General features: G+C 29.7%; 3 protein-coding genes across 4 annotated transcripts in view; 1 reads left to right on the top strand and 2 right to left on the bottom strand.

Annotated features, from left to right (window-relative positions):
- Positions 1-4,310: 4,310 nt before the first annotated feature.
- Positions 4,311-6,596, top strand: LOC125071305 (aurora kinase B). Its single transcript, XM_047681498.1, has 6 exons — positions 4,311-4,492; positions 4,571-4,762; positions 5,031-5,187; positions 5,670-5,806; positions 5,993-6,224; positions 6,455-6,596. Exons 1-6 carry the CDS (start codon positions 4,416-4,418, stop codon positions 6,536-6,538), a joined length of 879 nt encoding a protein of 292 aa, XP_047537454.1. The 5' UTR covers positions 4,311-4,415; the 3' UTR covers positions 6,539-6,596.
- Positions 5,946-8,652, bottom strand: LOC125071306 (putative hydroxypyruvate isomerase). Its single transcript, XM_047681499.1, has 4 exons — positions 8,118-8,652; positions 7,640-7,924; positions 7,352-7,482; positions 5,946-6,844 (listed from the first exon to the last, which is right to left on the bottom strand). Exons 1-4 carry the CDS (start codon positions 8,305-8,307, stop codon positions 6,668-6,670), a joined length of 783 nt encoding a protein of 260 aa, XP_047537455.1. The 5' UTR covers positions 8,308-8,652; the 3' UTR covers positions 5,946-6,667.
- A 1,652-nt stretch (positions 8,653-10,304) lies between these two features.
- LOC125071304 (ecdysone 20-monooxygenase) overlaps positions 10,305-20,456 on the bottom strand; it is a 33,581-nt gene continuing 23,429 nt past the window's right edge. For both annotated transcript variants that reach the window (XM_047681496.1, XM_047681497.1), the window contains exons 4-9: positions 19,518-19,708; positions 13,368-13,563; positions 12,898-13,060; positions 12,485-12,718; positions 11,921-12,118; positions 10,305-11,754 (exon numbers count right to left, since the gene is read on the bottom strand). In XM_047681496.1, the coding sequence (XP_047537452.1) occupies positions 11,650-11,754; positions 11,921-12,118; positions 12,485-12,718; positions 12,898-13,060; positions 13,368-13,563; positions 19,518-19,708 (1,087 nt within the window). In that variant the 3' untranslated portion in view covers positions 10,305-11,649. The remainder of the gene's footprint in view (positions 11,755-11,920; positions 12,119-12,484; positions 12,719-12,897; positions 13,061-13,367; positions 13,564-19,517; positions 19,709-20,456) is intronic.

Here is a 20,456-nt window from a genome sequence, read left to right as displayed (position 1 = left end):
ATATTTAGGCGGGCATAGTTTTAAGTTCCGGAGTTTGTCTTCCATGCGAGGTTATGCGGAAGACAGTACTGCTATTTAATTAGTAGTATTAATTTTTATTTGGTATTCTTAAAGATTATAAACATTTAATACTATGCTATGGGCATTAACAAATTAAAAAAAATATATTATTATTAGTGATTGATATTCTAATTTTACTAATTGATTGATTTTGAGGCTCAATAATTAATATTAAGGCATCTTATATATTAATAGCGTAAGCCGATTTTAGTCCCAGTGATTATGGAACGATAGCCGCAAATTTAAACGTGCGAACAGACATCGTCAGTTTAAAATGAAATTAAATTTAAAAAAACTGTCATAGGTTTCGAAATTCTGTTGAATAAATAAATTAGATAAGTTCCGCGGGCGACCCACTAGTATAAAAATCAATGTCGACTCGCAACCGTCGTGAAGGCAAGAGGTGTTTTAAATGGGATGATAATATTTTATTTTACTGGCGTAAATGAATATATTGTCAATACAAAAAGCATAATGTTGATTCAAACTTTACATAATTCACCATAAATATAATTACTTCGATTATTTCGATGATAATATGTTAATTTAAGCATTAAAAATTAGAAAGAGCCTTACTTACGTACCTACAGTTTAATTTTTACAAATTCATTATATTTTACTACCTACGCACTTACTCGGAATTCAAAGCAGTATAATTAATAGAATCCTAAAAAAATACGTCGTCAGCCATGAATTATACGCATACAGTTGTGTTTAATTTAAATTTATATAAGTTAAGTAATAAAAAATACTCTCATCATTAATTAAAGAATATATATATTATTTTCAATCAATCTCCTTTTGAAGGCCTTTCAAATTATTTGACTAACCCTCTATATAAGTACTTATATATTTTATATCTGTCATATACCATGATAATAATCTCTATTATTATACATTTATTAATTCCACGTACCGATAAGAAAAGTGTTTGTGTAGTTACGTAATGTGTTGTCTTCTTCTGTCGTATTTCAATCTACACGTGAAAGACAGAGATAAATCAGTGTAAAAGGTTTAACTGTAAGACATAAATCTTAACAGCTAGTATATCGGCACTGTTTCAAGAAGAATGCATATGACATGTTGATTACACCGAATTTATCCATTATTAATACACAATTACTTCTTCGGTATAAATTATTAGATTAAAAATGAATTGAGTAATCAATTTTCAAAGAAATTACAATTATTTTGTCAAAATTTAAATATAAAAAGACGTAATATTTCTGTTAATCGATTTCGTTCCATAAATAAAAGACAACCATATCGTACGTGATATCTTATGGTGTTGATTAAATAAAGCATTTAAGTGGCACAATAATAGAAAAATGACACTTCATTAATCTCCACAGAGTTAGTCAAGAGAAATTAAAAACTTGAATAAACATATTCCGCTCAAAAGAAAAGAGTAGCAAAGAGGCAACGTGTTGTGAAAATACTTTAGAGCAAGTGGGGTGGCTGTTCCTAACCAACCCCAATACGTAGGGGATCAACCCCTGCACCGTCACGGTTTAGTAATAAAAGTAACAGATTGTATTATCACTTTGTTTTAGTGAAATGATGTATTCTGATATTACTTAGTTTATTCCCATTATATTGGAGATTACAAACAATTTTTATTAACTTAAGTAATCTTTCTTCATCAATGTTTTAAAATTGTATTCGTAACAAATTACATCGAACTTAATATTATTCGATATCGATTTAAAAAAAGAACCATGGCTCACGGTTGTCCATAAGGGCCCGAGCTGTTTTTACAACCCTGGACTAAGAGTAAACGATATAACGGCTCAACTTATTGACTCCAACATCTATTCGCTACTTTTGCTCAACAAACAACGTAAAATGCCTCGCCTCCAACCCAAAATCAGTTGATTCGTTCGAAACCTATAGCCCCTCGGTATCTTTTTTTACAAAAACAAAAAAGCGCCAAAAGAACTCAAACACCTCGAAAATGAACATATCAATAGTCATATCAATAGCATTATGACCGGAAATATGTTTGTGTGCTATGAGCTTCTGAAATAGCGAGAAAATTCATAGAGATCTCATTTATCTCTAAGTATGTACATATGAAACATTCATGTCATCATAATTCGACTACCTATTCCTGCACTTTCATAATCCAATGGTACGTCAAACTATTGGCTGCTAAATATTTCTTGACAGAACCCAATATATTTTTATAGGGCGTTCAATAATCTAGTAAATCTTACATACATTGTACGTAAGTATCTACGTACGAATCTTAGCTAAACATTGTCTTAAAAGAAAAATAACAATCATAGATACGGAAATCTCATAGCTTACGAACTAAAAACAGGATAATTTTTTTTTTATTTTATAATGACTCCAATCATGCACAATATTAAAAATGCATATTATTTGCTTCCTAGCTATCTGCATATACTTTGTTGCAGTGCTTGATATACAAGCACTGCAACAAAGTACAGTACCTACAAAAAAGATATGAAGAAGACTCCATGAATCATTTCATAAAATGAAAATAGTGTAAAGTATTATTCGTGCTGTTACTTTCACGAGCACTTAGATATTAAATATACCACATCGAGTTTTAGATACAGATAAAATCACCTATGTGACATACATATGTCGCTGTCTATTAATTGTGTCATTGTGTGACTAAGCTTAGTGGATAGGTTATATATATATATATAAATTTATAAGTACAATTATATTGTGCAAAGGTATTAAAAAATCACAATAAATTAGTTCCATAGCATGACATGACACTCAATATAACTACCCATTTACGCTAGACTGTCTACTTGAAATCGTTCACAGCCACTTAGTTGTAAAAAAGTTAAGAATGACGACAGATGTAATACATCAAAAAGGTAGGTTCAAGAGTATACGTTTTTATGGATGTCAGTAAGATGTCAGTACTAAAACACGAATCACTTTATTTAAATTCAACACTACTAAAAAGGAGACACCAAAAAAAGAAATTTCTTCTAGATATGCACGATTTTGATTATGATGTTGTTTAGAGTATCGTAATCAATATCGATCATCTCATAACGAAATTCCTTTTTCGTTGTTCTTTGAAAAGCATGCTGTACATTTTTTATGATTACATGAATTTCGGAGACTTATAAAAGACTATTCACATAGGATAGCCAGAGTTTTTTATAGTTGTCTCGGAAGGTTTTACAAATTTGGGTTTTAATAAAAGAATAGTTTACTAAAGCCTTTCTTCGGGTGTTCTAAGATGCTACGCCAATGACAATTCAATACCTATACGAAGATTGATACTTCTTATATTATATGTACTAGTACTCAACCGCAGTAATAAAATATAAATCAAATAAATAATTTTTAGGATATCAAAAATTATAACCTTTATGGAGTCTTACATAAATTTTATTTACTAACGGCAGTAGTTGGAGTGATTTGATGAAAGCTACATTAATGAGCTTAAACTTGGTACAGAACAATAAGAAAAAAAAATAGAGATAGCCACATGAAGTATAAATTAAATTAAAGTGCCTGAGCGACCGGGCGAGCGAGCTTAGCTCGATACCTAAAAATTTGTTATAAAAAGAGCATTGTTGGAAAAATAATGCGTTATTTTAAGAAAAACACTATCTTTACGTAGGGTAAACGAAATAAATAATTACCAACGATAATCAAAAAGGGGTAATACTGAGAACTATGAGAAATGATTTAATAAATTCCAAACAAACTATATGTACGTTTATACGTAATTAACGTTCAATTCTAGCCAAATCTAACAAAATCAATATGTATACGCTGACAGTTTTTTTTAAAGCATATAATTTTGCAGTGACGCGTACATGCATACGCTTAATCGTAAAATATAATATATAATTATATTTTGTGTTACATGCTAATAATTTAATAATATTTAATAATCATAATAAACAGGTTATTATATATAATAAATATTTATTGAAATTAAACTTATAGTGTTATAATAGATTTATTATTAAATATTAGTAAGTAAATTTTGATATTTCACACTCATTAATTTTTGCTATATTTTTTTTCTTAGGAAAGGTATCTGAAATGCTTAAAATATTAAATAAACATTATAAATAAGATTAAGTTTTTTTGAATAATTCTTTATAATATTACTTTTCACTTTAAATGTATTAGTTTTATCGATGGCTTTTTCACATTTTTAATATTAGACTGTACCATGATTATCTGTGCTTTTCTCAGTGGGCATGGACGTTAAGTACGTCGATATTGTCTATGACACAAAAGCATTTTCAAATAAAAGTATCTGTCAAATTGCTAACGAACAACGGTTGATTTGATTATTTTTGTGTAGCAAGAGAAATATTTTTAATTTGTTTAAGCTATCTATTATGACTATGAAGAGTGATCTTAGTGAAGTGTTAGACCTAGAACATAAAATAACTACGCATGAAGCTTATGGAAACTCGTAATTATTGTTTTTATTACTTTAAATTCTTAATTGATACAAAACTAATATCTAACGTTTTCATATGCTTTTTTATAGATACAAATGGTCTCCTAAAGATTTTGAGCTAGGATCTGCTTTGGGACAAGGTAAATTTGGACATGTTCATGTCGCTAGAGAGAAGAAGACTGGCTATTTAGTGGCTATCAAAGCATTATTCAAATCGCAAATAATAAAATCCAAATGTGAACGACAAGTAATGAGAGAAATTGAAATACAATCACATTTAAAGTAAGTAAAATTACTTCTATTTAAGTAAGATCATACCACAGAGAAGTAGTTATCTTGTAAAGATTCCAAACCTAGGCTTGTATAGTCAGTAATTTTTTAAAGAAAATCTCAGTAAATACCCGAAATTAGGAAGTTAAGGTAGTGTAAACATGAAAAGTCGTGAGATTGCACCTAGAATTATATAGTCTTCTCTAAGAATACCTGTATTCAATTCAACATTGGTAAGGAGACATCAAGTTTCTAAATCAATTATTAATTTGTTGTTTAGACATCCAAATATTCTACGCTTACTGACATGGTTCCATGATGAAAGGCGGATATACCTTGTGGTAGAGTTTGCTGCAGGTGGAGAGCTTTACAAACATTTGACAAACTCACCCAAGGGTCGGTTTCCAGAAAATAAAGCAGCCAGATATATTTACCAGGTAAATAAAATTTTTATGAATTCATTAAAAGCATTATTATTTTTAGAACTGAATTTTGTAGTGTCTACTATCTTTCATCTAAGTATTATATATAATTTATTTATTGAGATAATAAATTATTAGTACTGAATTTGTTGACACAATCAACATAAAGATCTTAAAAATATACTACTACCTGGTAAAAAGAGTCTTGTCAAATAAGTTTACTGATTGACACAAGCCAAGCGAGACGCTACCCCCATAAGACTTCCCATCAGACCAGATCTTGTCATGACTTGAATGATAATTATATTAATATTAACATTTTTATATAAAGTTTAATATAACAATATTATTTTTACCTTTTGTCCCATTTATTTTGTGGTGGTCAATAAAGTTTAAATAAATAAAATTATAGGCTGATCTCGAATATTTTGTCTTTATTGTGGTGGTATATTAAAAACACTCAAATAATTTACTTGTTGGTTAAAATAATCTTTCAGGTTGCCGATGCAGTAGAGTACTGCCATCAACACCATGTAATACATAGAGATATTAAACCAGAAAATATCTTAGTTGCTTTTAATGGTGATCTCAAATTAGCAGACTTTGGCTGGTCAGTTCATGCTCCATCAGAAAGGTAATATCTTCAATACAGTTATGAATAATTTATATTAAAAAAAATTATATACAACCATAACATAGCTTCAATTGTTAAAAAATAATTAATTTATTAATTACATACATATTGTTTAATCAAAATTCAAATGGTAAAAAAATACTAATTATTATCATCATATCTTCAAAACTAAATAAACTTTTACAGACGAAAAACTATGTGTGGAACTCTTGATTATCTACCACCAGAGATGATCAGACGAGAGGTTTATGATGTATCTGTTGACCACTGGTGTATCGGTGTATTACTCTATGAGTTCTTAGTCGGAAAACCACCCTTTGAAAGTGAAGGCCAAGACAAAACATATGCAAGGATTTTAACACTAGATATGACATACCCAGAACATGTACCTGAAGGAGCTAAGGACCTCATTTCGAAGGTATTTTAGATACTTTTTTAATGGAATATTTAGGTTTTGTATAGATGGTTAATTTTTATAATATCATTCTTAAAATGTAGTTTTGTTAATTTAAAAAGTATAAATAGTTGTAATTGCATATTGTATCCTACTGTACTAGTCTACTAGCATCGATTTTTCTTGTTTTTGTAAATGCCAGTGGGGTTTTTTATATCAAATAAAATATTATAATAATTTCGATTTTTTTCCAGCTTCTACGACATACCAGCAAAGAAAGACTGTCCTTAGATGGAGTCAAAAAACACTATTGGGTACAACAATTTCAAAATGTATAAATGTTATTTATGGCTTGTGTTAATTATGAGTTTTTTTAATATTACAAACCAACTACTAGAAATTCGTTTTATTTACAGAATTCTCACCAGTATTTCATATAAACATATTTACAACATATTCTTTTTACATCACAAAGTGTATCCATATTCTTTGACCCATTTGAGTCCCTCTTTACTGTTGCCAGCTGGTTTATATTCAAGGCCTATCCAGTCATTGTAGCCACATCTCTGCAAGTGCTCAAGTATGTACTTGTAGTTGATTTCTCCTGGTGTGTTTGGTTCGTTACGGTTTGGGACTTGAGCTATCTGTAATAATAAAAATAATTCCAATGTACATTTACACAAAAAAAAAACCATTTTGATTGAGGTATAATTAGACAAAGTTCTAAAAGAAAGTTATAAGAGTACCCTAATAATTATTGTTAGTGAAAGGCAAGTTCAAATAAACAAAAATGTAAATCATTTTTCATAATAAATTATTAGTTTGCTCATGAGTTGAATAAAAAACCAATATTTATGTATTGGTTGTTAAAAATAACAACCAATACACAAATATTGTTTTTTTTAAAGCTTTGTAAAAATATGAACATGAAAAATATTTTATTATACTTAAATGAAATACAAAAATAACAACAACAAAGGTTGCCAAAAATTAATAACATAAATACAATAATTGGAGCATCAGCAAACGTCTGAGACAAAACGGCAAACATGATATAAATGGTACATGGTTTGTTTCTTTTGTTGTATTGTGTGTAACCTAACCTTTTGTGTATTTAATACTGAAATACATTTATGTTAAGTAATGATTACCTGCACATGACCCACGTATGGCATTAGGTTCTTGATATTGTATGAGAGATCACCACAGATATGTTGCAGGTGGAAAATGTCCAATTGCAATTTTAGATTGTCACTGTTTATCCTTTTGATTATATCAACAGCTGAAACACAAATTGTAAATTAAGTATTGTTTGTAAAAATTGTACTAGCCACATTTAAAAAATATTTAATATATTTGTATATTAATTTTTAAGTAACTTTTCTATATTACTTCTAGAGAACAATTATATAATATAAATATTTTTTAAATATCTTTACCTTTCTGAAAGTCACTTAAGAAATATTTAGGCACAGAGTGTTGATTTATAGGTTCAATGACACCTAATATATTTTCATTCTTCAAAACACTTGCTGCATATTTCAAGTTATTTTCATAAGTTGTCCAATTTTCAGAGGATACATTTTCCAATTTTCCAGCCATAATGTGAATTTTTTGGGCACCAAGAGCTTTTGCATAGTCAATAGTTGACTTTAAATTGTCTTTGAATTCATTTTCTTTGCCTGGTACAGCAGTTACTCCTAATTCCCCCTTAGTTACGTCTCCTTAAAATGTTAAATTTAATCATTTTTTAATTTGCTATAAATAGTACATGAAACATGTAAGAACACAAACATACATTTTCTAAGAAAGAACCTAATTATAATGTAAAAATAAACTTGTGCATTTTTAGTATTTACACTATGGTTATTGCTTGCGTAACGGCTTAAAATCAGAACATTAAAAATAAATATTTACCTGTCTTGAGATTAATTAATACTTGTTCAATACCAGCCATTTCTTTTGCTTGTTTAACTTGCTCCAAAGAGTAACCCAAAGGAAATCCAGATTCCACTGCTCTAAACCCCGCATCTTTTGCTAGAGCGTATCTTTCTAATATACTTGAGCTTTCCGTAAACATAAATGCAAGATTCGCACAAAACTTCATTTTAATAAATTTTCGTTGTTAGTTTCGATGTAAATAATATTTCAGTTGTAAGAGGATGCGTAACTAAATAAAAGGTAATTGCTTGAATTAAGTGTATATATAAGATTTCAACGACTATTTTTATTATAAAATTTCCGATAACATATTGTTATCAAGCTCTTATCAATTTGTTATGTCAAGCAAGTGTGCTATGAAAGTTACTTATGCGGTTAACTCGGCCGACAACATAGAAAATTTAAAATGAAACACATTATATATTTATAAATACATATATAACTTAAACAACTACATTAACTATATTTTTATTAATTGTAAGTTTACAACTATATTTATATTGATATTTGACACTTTTCTTAGTCTTTCTGGAATCCGCTGTCATTGTCAAATGTCAATATAATATTTTTTATCTTTCACGTACTCTATTCTGTCCAAGTGTTAAGCCATCTCCTACTAGGGACGTTATTTTATCGTATTTGAGTAATTTTAAGCAAAAATTGTACACGCTTTCTTTTTTAATACACTTATCACATTTCTATTTGCTCGGGTCATCTATCCAATACGATTTTTGTGGTGTATGTAAAAATTTTAATATTGACAAAAAATATTTAAGTTCAAATCATTTCACCTAAAATGGACTGGCAAAAATTAACAAGTTTCTTATTTTAATTGCTTACTACGATAGGCGCGGCAACCGAGTGATTAAATTTATTTCTATCTATAATAATATCACAAATATATCGTGAAATGTTACTGAATACACAGTTAATATATTAAGATTGTTAATTTATTTAATTTTATTGTATAGCATAACTATATAATAATATAATATAATCTAACTGAAACGATAAAATAAGCTATTTTCTTAATAGTTTTTTTTTTTAATGAATATTTCTGTAGCGATCGCCGATCGCTATATAATAAGTCTTTTCTGCTAACATTGCTATTCTTGCGCTTTTGCTATTGTGTTTTGCTAGACATATAATTTCTGTTGTGGGTTTATAGAATTTTTGCATTTAGTTAAGTTTGTTCCAGATAATTTCAATTACATTTTAAATGATTACAGGTTGTGTTATTTTTGTGTCCATGACTTCAAAATTGCTGAACGTATCGGAATGAAACTAAGACCACTTGACATGGTCCGTATATGGTTATAGGCTCTTAGTTTTTTTTAATTCTGTGTGTCTGTGTGGATCCTGCACCTATTACTCAGACAAATATGTAAATATAATTAAGGTCGACTTTTGAAAAAGAGCTAATCGTTTTATATGTACAGACTGGCATTGAACTATTTTCTACTTGGTGGTAGGATTTTGTACAAGCCCGTTTAGGTAGTTAGATACCACTCACTCATAATATATTGTACCGCCAAACGGCAACACTTAGTTTTATTTGTGTGGTCTATCATATTAAAATCTGTCTAATTGAGCAATTAAATTCAGAGGGTTGATATAAATAGAAAGAATAAGAGCACAGAGCTCCAATTAATGTGGATTGTTCCTCGCGGATCTATTTTTGTTCGTAAACTTTTTAGTAACTCCTTCGTTGTACAGACCATAAAGTTATAATATGCTCTTCCAGAAACCATAAAAAAAAATTAGTTTATCTATTTTTATTATTTAATAAATAATAATTTAGACATCTTAAGTTAATTTGATTGTGTATGTGGTATTTTATATTTATTACTATATAATATAGGTCGTTATAATTTCAGTCCTCGTAAGATTTTTGCAAAATGAATGTATTTAGAAACGGATTATTCATTGCATTGGGTGTTTTAGAAATATCTGGATTCCTTAGCATCACTGTAGATGCTAAACTCCAATAGGTGGACTCCATATAAATAGATTAGTGCGTAGACTCAGTTCTGTAGCATACGCAATAAAAAAAATACTGTTAATCAGTCCTGTTAAATAAGTTTAAAAAATCTTATTATTTCAAATAAAACAGCTATTTAAAAATTGCAATATTTATTTTCCTTTAATATAAACAACTTCAGCGTTTTTGGAATACAATATAGCAATGCCTATATTCTATCCTATTATATGTTTATACATTACATAAGTAAATGTTTGATCATAATAAGACCATATAAAAATGTAACAAGGATGAAATCTTAACTATGATTGCATCGCTAATACGTTAAAAATAAATTAAATATAGGAAATGGCCACTGCCATATTATGTTTGGTTAACATAATTGCGGAGCTGCTCGTAATAATACATGTGATTTAATCGTAAAGGTGGAATGAAAATAGAGCTGCCAATAAATGTATGTAGAAATAAGTCTTACTTTAAATTTGACACAACAAAATTTTTGAACTTATTGTAACTACATATGAAAAATCTGTGAATTAAAAAATTATTTAGTGAAACAATACAGTTATATCAATTCATTGAATTTAATTAGGTATTACTATTTTTTAATTGGCAACTCTATAAAGTAACTTACAACTAAACTATATAGTTTTATCTGCACGGAATTGATTATATTATCTGCGGAGTCAGTGTCGTCTGCTTGCAGCGTGCAGTATTTAATAAAGGAGGTATTTATGGTTGATAATAATTATATAAATATGCTTTTTGATATTAACACAGCCATATTTTACTACGTTGTATAGTTATAAACTAAGCCTAGCATACAATGTAAATATAAAATACTTAACTATTTAATAGTGCGTTCGCGAACAGTTCTTTCAAAAATTTGAAAGAATTGTACAATTTGAGCAGACTGTGCCAATACCCTGTAAAACATTTTCATCCTGTTGAATTTCAGTCATGGCAACCCTTTATAAAAACAGCTTATTAAATATTAATAATAGTAATCAATAACATATACATTAAAAAAGCACTTACTTAATTTCAAACCATTTTTCGTATAATATCAAACTAGGAATGATTTTCAATTTTCTTATTCCACACCACGAATTAGGTTGCAAATAAATTCGAAATTCTTGCTCTACCTTCATACAAAATATCAATTAGTCTTACAATACTATTAACTTAAAACAACACAACATAGGAGCAATTTATATCACTACAAAATAATCAGTACAGTGAGCACGTTTAGAGCACAAAAAAAGTGGTAGAGACAGTTGCATGTTTAGTGTTACCAGGTGAAAAATTAAAAGATTGATATCATAGAAAATTTATGTGAAGTAATTTCTAAAATATAATGTTGATCGCTAGTTTTATAAAAAGCACCTTTATCGAAGTTTTTATTTGTATACGAAGCACGTTAGCTACAATGAATATTCATTTTAAAATTAATTATTTAAGAAGTGCCTATTTCAAGATTATAAAACAACTGGTAACTCTAAGCATGAGGCAAGTAAGCTACTTGCTTTACCACTCAACTAGCCGCAGCGATACTGGAGACTTTGGTGACAAGAGGAAGTCGAACTGTATGTCTAATTCCCCGTCAAATTCCACTCGCCAGTGTTGTATTATCTGTTGATTAAATAATTCAATAAAGATAAAAGTCAATCCTATTTACTTTATTTTATAAATAACGATCATCTAAATATATATTTTAGATAAAAACAGAAAAAATAGGTAAGTAATTGATGTATTTTATGGCCATTACGTACACTATATAAATAAATAATTTCTTTACCTTAGCCAGTATCAGATGCAACTCGAGCTCTACAAAACGCTTGCCGGGGCACATCCGGCGTCCCCGACCGAACGGCGCGACAATACCGGGAGCGTGCGGCTCGCGAACTTCTATCCAACGCTCGGGGAGGTACTCGCTTGCGCGCCAAAAGTTCTCCTCTCGACGACACGCCGCACCCGTGTGTGCCAACACAAATGTCTGTAATAATAAGTTCTTGTATTACATTTTACATTTTTACATTAACAGCCTGCAAATTTCCCATTGCTGGGCCTCTTCTCCCTTTGAGGAGAAGGTTATATAATATTTCTTGTATAATTAATAATCATTTATCTTCACAAATTCTATGCTTAATGACAGAATGCTTCTTGCTTTTATTTATTTTTTCAAATTTAATATGAAAATCAAAATACATTTATATTATTAGGTCTTGACTGAGGTCTTTTTTATTACTTTGACCAATGTTTCAAGAGATTTGCACAGGTTGCGGTTAGCTTCTTTGCGCACTTTTACATCGCAAAAGTTTAAAATGTAAAAATATTTAAACATAAACCATAATAACCTTACCCCAGCAGGCAGTCTATGACCTCCAATTGTCATAGGTGCATCTAGCAGCCTAGCAAGAAACGGTGCAGTAGGTAAGAGTCGAAACGCCTCATTCACCGCCGCACGAACAGATGGTGCAGCCGCTAACTCTTCAACACGTAGATCACCACAAGCGGGTAGCTCTGATCGAATCCTTTGCTGCCAGTCTGCCCTTCCGCTTAATAAGTATAGCAAAAAGACCAAGCTATTCGCCAACTAGACAAACAAAATATTATTTTCATAACCTTCATATTGAGTTCTACATCTTAAGTTAATTATATTGAAGTCGACGGTACTCGATATATTAAGTGTCAAAAGTACTCGTGCACTTGATAGTACATACTAGTATTATCTGGCTTGAATGACTATTAAGTAGTATATTAAGCAATGCTTACCGTCTCAATGCCAGCGGTGATAAAGTCAATAACGGCTGCTTTCTTATCGCGCATGTCTAGCTCAGGGTTGCCCAATATCTTGAGGAAGATCTCTTGCATGCCATCGTCTTGCGCCGCGCCGCGTGTCCTAGACCTCGCTTCCTCCATTAGTTCTGATACTATCCTACCAACATGGAGTTGGTAATCAGATTAGATGGTACTGACATTGTGGGTTATAGTCAAACGTTATGAATAAGACTTTCCTGCTGAAAATTGTTTAAGGATATTTCCACATGAATATTTAAATAGTAATGATATAATTTGGTTTAAACAAATACATTCATCACTTTTTAAATTTGCGTAATCTACAGATACAGATTTTTTTATTTAAATATTTATTGATCAGGGAACTAATAACAATAGTCTAATGACTACATTTAAATAAAAAATATGTACAAAAATATTAATGCAACTACCTTATAGATACTTACATATGTATCGTCTCCTCACTTCTAACGAATGTTTTGTAGAGTGATGTTGGTGCGAACTTCCATAACGGTGCGCCATAGTAGGAGTCTCGCTGTGCTCTGAAGTGCGCCTTCACTGCTGCCGCCAAAGCCGCTGCTCGACCTGACATCCACCTTTCGAGAAACCCAAGTCTCGTACCCAGCATCAATCCACAAACAGCTGAAAATTAAAATTACATAAATGAACATTACAGTAATCCTGACAACGTCTCATTACTGACACCAAGTTTTGACTTATCCACCACGCTACTTCAATGCGAGTTGCAAACTAATCATGTGGCAGATTTTCATCTGACTCGTGCATTTCTCAAGATGTTTCTATAGCACGAGATGAGTTATAAAAATAAAATTAGGCACATGAAAATTTAATGGTGCTTGCCTGGGCTTGAACTCACAATATAAGGACATTCACGATTCACTTCGGCCATTTCAGCGCTACTAAAAAACTCTGAAATCCTACAGACAAATAAACGTTACGAAATTGTAAGGGATACTTGTTTATCTATGATATATCAATAGTATATGCAAATATTAGTCGTTTAATGATCTTAACCCAAATATTACGTGTGGATGACGTTAACCTCGACACACAAATTGTTATTATTTGACCGGAATATATTAAGATTGCTAGGGTTATCGTTGCTATTTTACTATTTACCTTGTATTGATTTCGATACATTAGAAAACCTTATTATTATTTCATTACTTATATTGAGGATATTGTAAGTATTTTAAAATGTTAATTAATTTTATGCTTAGGTCGGAAGAAAGAAAATTCAATGACTTGTTTCCTACCTATATCATATTAATACGCAAATACGTGAATAAAATGACAATCAGATACTGTGTTATATGTGTATAAGTTAGAAGCCTTTCATTTCAAATGCAAAAAGTTAATTGCGACTTCATACCATACTAATTCTATTAAATATAAAAACATACAACAAAAGCTACAAATATAGAGACAAGATTATATAAAACTATTAATTTTGAATTAAATAATTATATGGTATAATTATCAGCACATAGTTTTATAATATCATTTGTAGGATTTTGCGATCTTCTTTTTTTAAATACATACTTAAATATTTGGTACATGAGCCAAAAATGAATCGACTTTTAAATCGACTGATTTAACAAGAATAAAACTTATAATTGCCAATATGAAATGAAAGAAAATAGACCCATTTGTATTCATAAATGTTAAGTGAACTATCGAATAATTTATCGATATATTCAACTCTAACTAACTCGTCATTCTGCATACCAATCAATAAAATGCTATATTTTTCATAATAACGGAGTTAAAATTACGCAGAACTGGTTATCAAAGAGACTAATAAAGATGTATAAGATAGGTTTTGAATTTCTATAAAAGACGATGCTTAGCAGCAAAACCAGCTAATCGAATAGTCGAATTTTATCGAATCGAGTAGGTATAAGTTGTAAACAATATAGTTATATATTCGATTTGAAAATTATGACATTTATGCCATATTTAATGGGTTTATTAGAATCTGCATTTCGAATAATAAGTATAAGTATATTATAATGTCGAATGTTATAAAATAAATAGTTTATTTTTGAATATGAATAAGAACGACTTGTACTAGTTAAGTCTACGAATATGCAAGTATTAATAAGGAAAAATAATAATTTTCTCAGTAAAGCCTAACCATCCCTGGTATAGGTTATACCCTGTTCAAGTTAGCTTGATCTTTTTGACAGACGAGTGATGAGAAACAGAAAATATAACAGATATATCAGTCGATGGAACGATGGAATGCGTAATTCAAAATTTTTATTTAACTTATTTTTCTAAAAAGAGTTATACCAGCTAAAGAAATCCCAACCACGGCTCGTAGCAATAACGTAACAATGATCTTTAAATAAGGATTTTTGTAATCGATATTTGTAGCAGTTACTGTCTGTTATTTGCGTCCCTACCGTCCGACCGATGTAACATTGTACAAGCGTCTATTATTTTCAGTGTTTCTATTTAAATTTCACTTTGAAGCAATAATACATAATAAAAAACGTCTCAAAATAATGCTTGAATCTTTAGGAACTTTTGTATTATATGTATTTATTTAAATATTTTTACAATTTTTAAAATCATTTAATTAAGAAAATATTATGTTCGTCTTTGCAAAGTTATGTCGATCAGAAAAAAAACCATCTGTCAAAAAGATCAAGCTAACTTTATGTACCCTTATTAATTCAATTAACATTGAACAACATCTTCACATATTTTAATTAGGAATAACTTGAACGTACCACATATATGTAATATCTACGTTGCTGAAAAATATATATGTATAAAGTATCCTATGTATGTACACAGAATTGGCCAGAACACGAGCACCGCGTTCAACGATAAGGCGTCCCAGTTATGTGATATGTAGTATGATGTGTTTCTAATGTTGCATTCTACACTATTACCATCCTGACCTATATTGCATTTCTTATCTACGACCGAACGTCATATTTCATTGAGAATTTATGTTCAGACAATACTGATAGAACTGTCGCTTGATTAAAAATCAGCCGCCGACTCCGCTTCTAATTACATTAAAACATAGAAATTAATAATATCGTCATCGAATCTATATGACAGCATTATAAATATGATAATTTATGTTCATTTTCATACGGAAACCTTGAGTATGGCCGATTTGAAAAATAAAAATGTTAAAATATGATTTGAGTCTAATTTAGCTTTTTATGTTTTATATTGCGTATTAGAAATATTTGAGGTTAATAAATTATCCGTAATAAATCCGAACATAGATATATATAATATTATTTTAAAAATTCGATGTAGCGAAGAGACCAGTCACGGCTTACGTTGAGTATATCTATATTTATTTAATCGAGAACTTATAAATTACGTCAGTCCTCGTTTCCTAAGGTTCGATGATGCAATCAAACCTACTCGAATTAATTTGCAAAAAAAATAATACGACGCATTAAGTTTTGAAAATGTTACGGATGAGTTGTTTTGTTATATCAAAGTTTTTAAATCATGAGTAAAAACTTGAACTTATTTATAAAACATACTTTTAATGATATAGAAACATTAAAATAAATAAATTAAATTAATTAATTTTATTTGTGCTCAATTCTAAACATATGGTTTATCTTATTGGTTTTAATAATTATTATTTATGACATAATAGTTTAAAAAATGTATTACCTATTTTTCTTATTTTTAATTATTATGCTTATATTTAATTTATATTTTCAATAATTACATTGTGTAATATGATAAAGCACGGTGAGACTACCTGTAAGTAGTAAAACTTTTGCCTTGATAATTTTGAAATGTAATTTTTTATTTTTTATTTTGGATATGATATTGTATCTACTGTTGGTTGTCCTAATTAATTTAAAATAAAATAAAACCGCTTTATATATATTTGTATGTAAAAATTGCGTTTTAGATTGGGTTTCTAAACTTCCCATAATTACATATACACAAAAACATTAACGTACTCTAAAAACAATACGCTCTTGATAGATCGTGGGAAAACCAATATAAAGCAGAACATGCGGAAATGGTTCATGAATTTCTATGAATATTAAACCTTATTTAAAATAAACTTTATGCTACAATGAAACTAACAAGCTTCCGTTACATATTCGCTCTATATGTTATTATATTTACCGCCGATGATTCTATTATGTAAATGCATATAGCCTTAGATATCGTAGCAAAAAAGGGTATTAAAAAAAAACAGATCAAACATGAGGTTAAGTTATTCTGTTATTCAGGTGTCCTATAAAACTTATAATCCTGATTCAATGTAATAAAAATTGTAGAGATTTTCTGGTAGACTTTTATTAGGAAGTTGTCAGTGAAACGTAAAGTGAAAGGTAGGGAGTAGAGTGCGCACCTATGAAACACTAGTGCAATATAATATTGTCTTTATCTAGTTTTGAGATTAGCCGTTTTTATCGAATTCGTTTTAACTTCTTCCACACAACGCAATACATTAATTTATTTTCTCGATTATTACATAATTATAATAACAATGTAAATTGTTGTATAGTATTAATACACAATGCTTCCGATAAAAATAAAGATACGAAAATCATTGTCATGGTCATACACAAAAAGAATTAATATTTATTCATCAATTGATTCTGCGTTTTAATATTTTTTACTGTTTATCTTTATAGTTTTGTCGGAAACAAAAAAGTTCGGATCAGTCCATAGAATCATTTGAAGGAAAAAATTGACCTCGGCCTTGGTTGTTAATAATACAATCACTTTGAAATAAGAATTAAAATAAAATTTGTTACGTTAAAGCAGGAAAAAATGCTTCAGAATTACACTAGTATTTATCAGTTTATAGCATATATACTATATGTGCCACACTCTTGGAATATTCATTGAAAATATTACTTATTTATAAATAAAGATATTTCTTGAAATGCTATATGATTAAAAAAGGTATCTACTTAAATAAATTCAAACTTTAATTTAAAAAAAAACGCTTTTTTTATCTCCCGAAAGGAGAAGGTTTACAACTTAATCTACCACCGTGCTCCAATGAGGATTCATATGACAGAATTTGTGTGACACATGTATAATTGCCGAGTATTAAAAATCAATAGTGCATAATTTTGATTTAAACCAGATTTTAACCGTTGTGACCTTCGATTTATTAACTACTAATACTACTACTACTGCACTACTAATTTAAAATATATTTGTTTTTATATACAAACAATCGTATATTGTCAAACAGCGATGACAAATTTATTTATACACTATAAACACTAACGAGATGACTTAAATCCTTTAATTAACTCACATTTTTTATTAGGCTTAATCATATCAATCCATTAATTTTACGACGAGACACTTGAATAATTTACGATAAAATAAACAAGTTTGTAAGTATCTGTTTATCAAATATTTTTTTTTGAGATCCTTAATGATACATGAAATTAAACATGTGTCTACATTCCGAGCGGAGTAAATGTCTTATCGGAATTTTAATTATCTATGTGCTAATTTAAGTCCTTAAATCCTAATTTACTCGCCCCAAAGACAGTTTACAAAAGATAATAAAAAGGAATTAATAAATACCATATTAATTTGTCATATAGCCTAGCTTGGCCACTTGGCAATCAAAGAAAACAAAACATGCCAATAATTTATGGTTAACAACGTTATACATGTCATTAAAAATATATTTTTAATTTAATAATGTCAATATTTGTATTTGGAATCATACCACAATCATCGTAGAAAAATATCTGTGGTATTGTCGCGCAAGTACGTTATATAATTTACATTTAAAAGAAATTAACAACTAAAAACAACTGTACTAAAAACATATCGATGACCTATAATTAACCTTTGAATGTTAAAAATAAATAAAGACCTATTTTAATATAATATATACTTAGGTACATACAAACTTACCGGTTTTAAATTTGAACTTTCAGTAGGCTATTAAGATAGTGAATGAACGGCATGATACTTATCACGGTATACAAATATCGAGCAACGACAGAATTTTTAGGATGTAAAATAACACAGTTGTTTACTTGACCGAACGTCTTATCATTGAAGATTCACTATTAGCCACATCCGGTATCGTGTGTAAAATTATGAATGAAACAGCTTTTTTGTAACATTCGACGAAGGATCACGTGCAAATGAACGATACACGGAATATTGAAGGCCATCATTAAATCTCTTTTTATTAATATAAATGTGCTACTCCTCTTACGAAATATATATTTGTTGCTTGTTCTATCAAGCTGCTCCGATGTGGTAAATGGATAAACATTTGACAGATTTTTAATCTGACACATGCAGGTTTCCTCAAAGCCCAGCTCAAGACGAATTATAAATGCAAATCTCTTATTGTTAAATAGTTCCCAATTACGTATTAAAATATGTCTCTTGCGACGGTTCCTGTCAAATATATATTTTTCGTAAATCTAATTTATTTGTTAGTTCCTTATCCAGGTCCCAGGTTATCTCTATGACCAATATCATCACTACGGGTTCAGTGGTGTAGTCGTGATGTATTAACAAACGTACATACACATTCGCTTTCTCATTTATAAACAATATCACAAAAAAATACTTACATTCTAATCCCATGCGATTGGTAAGCTGATCGAATCCATGAACGATACCATCGGGCCGTCGACAATTCTTCAACAAGTTGAGGAAATCGTCACAGATGCTGTTCAACTCAGGAATGAAACCCTGAATGGTGTGCGGACTCGTCAGCTCTGAGGTCAAGTGACGCCTAAGATGGTGCCACTTTTCTCCCTGCCTGAAAAATAAAAATACTACATGTATTTTTTTTTCCTAAGCAGTATATGTTCCTTATCTAATATATATTACGTTTCTAATGTTATGTACTATATCCTTAAACCTTAATTATCCGGACTTGTATGTTATAATTGTACAATGATTCGATTGTCTATAAAATAAAAATTCAATAAATGTGCTAATGCATGAAGATTTGTTAAACTCGGACTAAAGTTAGGCCTCGGGTAAAGTTATTCCTTTATTATTATGTAATATGTAACATTATCACGTTCAAACGGACAAGCATTTACAATAATTTATATCACGATAATGGAGAATATCAAAAACTACGAATCATTTATGATAAAAATATTTTGAATAGGTTAAAAGCTATTTAGCCTACTGCAATAATTCTGGCCAACTATACTGGTATTTAATAACTGAGATAGTCCAGTACACAGATATACATAGTTATAAAAGAGCCGAGATAGTCCAGTGGTTAAACTTTCAGATGAAAAGTTGAGGTTCAAACCTGGGCAAGCAACGCTGAGTTTTTGTTTGTATAATCTGTTCATACACAAAATATCGTTTGGAAACCTGCACCAACCCGCGCAGGAGCAGCGTGCTGAAATAAGCTCCTAACCTACTCCTAAAGACGAGAGGTCTCTTAGCCCTGCAGTTTGATATTAAGATGCAGTTATTTCTTTACTTACATGATCTCAATATTTTTAAATGCAACAAGCAACAAAAAAAAATTGTATTAAAAAACA

The sequence above is a fragment of the Vanessa atalanta genome, chromosome 19, assembly GCF_905147765.1.
Source record: "Vanessa atalanta chromosome 19, ilVanAtal1.2, whole genome shotgun sequence".
In the NCBI taxonomy this organism is placed as follows: Eukaryota; Metazoa; Arthropoda; class Insecta; order Lepidoptera; family Nymphalidae; genus Vanessa; species Vanessa atalanta.
Note: the sequence above shows the minus strand (reverse complement) of the source record. Positions and strands in the feature narration are given on the sequence as shown.

Excerpts from the sequence above, each read along its gene's own strand:
- LOC125071305 (XM_047681498.1), top strand. The coding sequence starts at position 4,416 with ATGACTATGAAGAGTGATCTTAGTGAAGTGTTAGACCTAGAACATAAA. Across the intron at positions 4,493-4,570 it reads CATGAAGCTTATGGAAACTC|ATACAAATGGTCTCCTAAAG; the intron begins GTAATTATTGTT and ends GCTTTTTTATAG. Across the intron at positions 5,807-5,992 it reads GTTCATGCTCCATCAGAAAG|ACGAAAAACTATGTGTGGAA; the intron begins GTAATATCTTCA and ends AAACTTTTACAG.
- LOC125071306 (XM_047681499.1), bottom strand. The coding sequence starts at position 8,307 with ATGAAGTTTTGTGCGAATCTTGCATTTATGTTTACGGAAAGCTCAAGT. Across the intron at positions 7,925-8,117 it reads ATTAATTAATCTCAAGACAG|GAGACGTAACTAAGGGGGAA; the intron begins GTAAATATTTAT and ends TAACATTTTAAG. Across the intron at positions 7,483-7,639 it reads CTTAAGTGACTTTCAGAAAG|CTGTTGATATAATCAAAAGG; the intron begins GTAAAGATATTT and ends TTTGTGTTTCAG.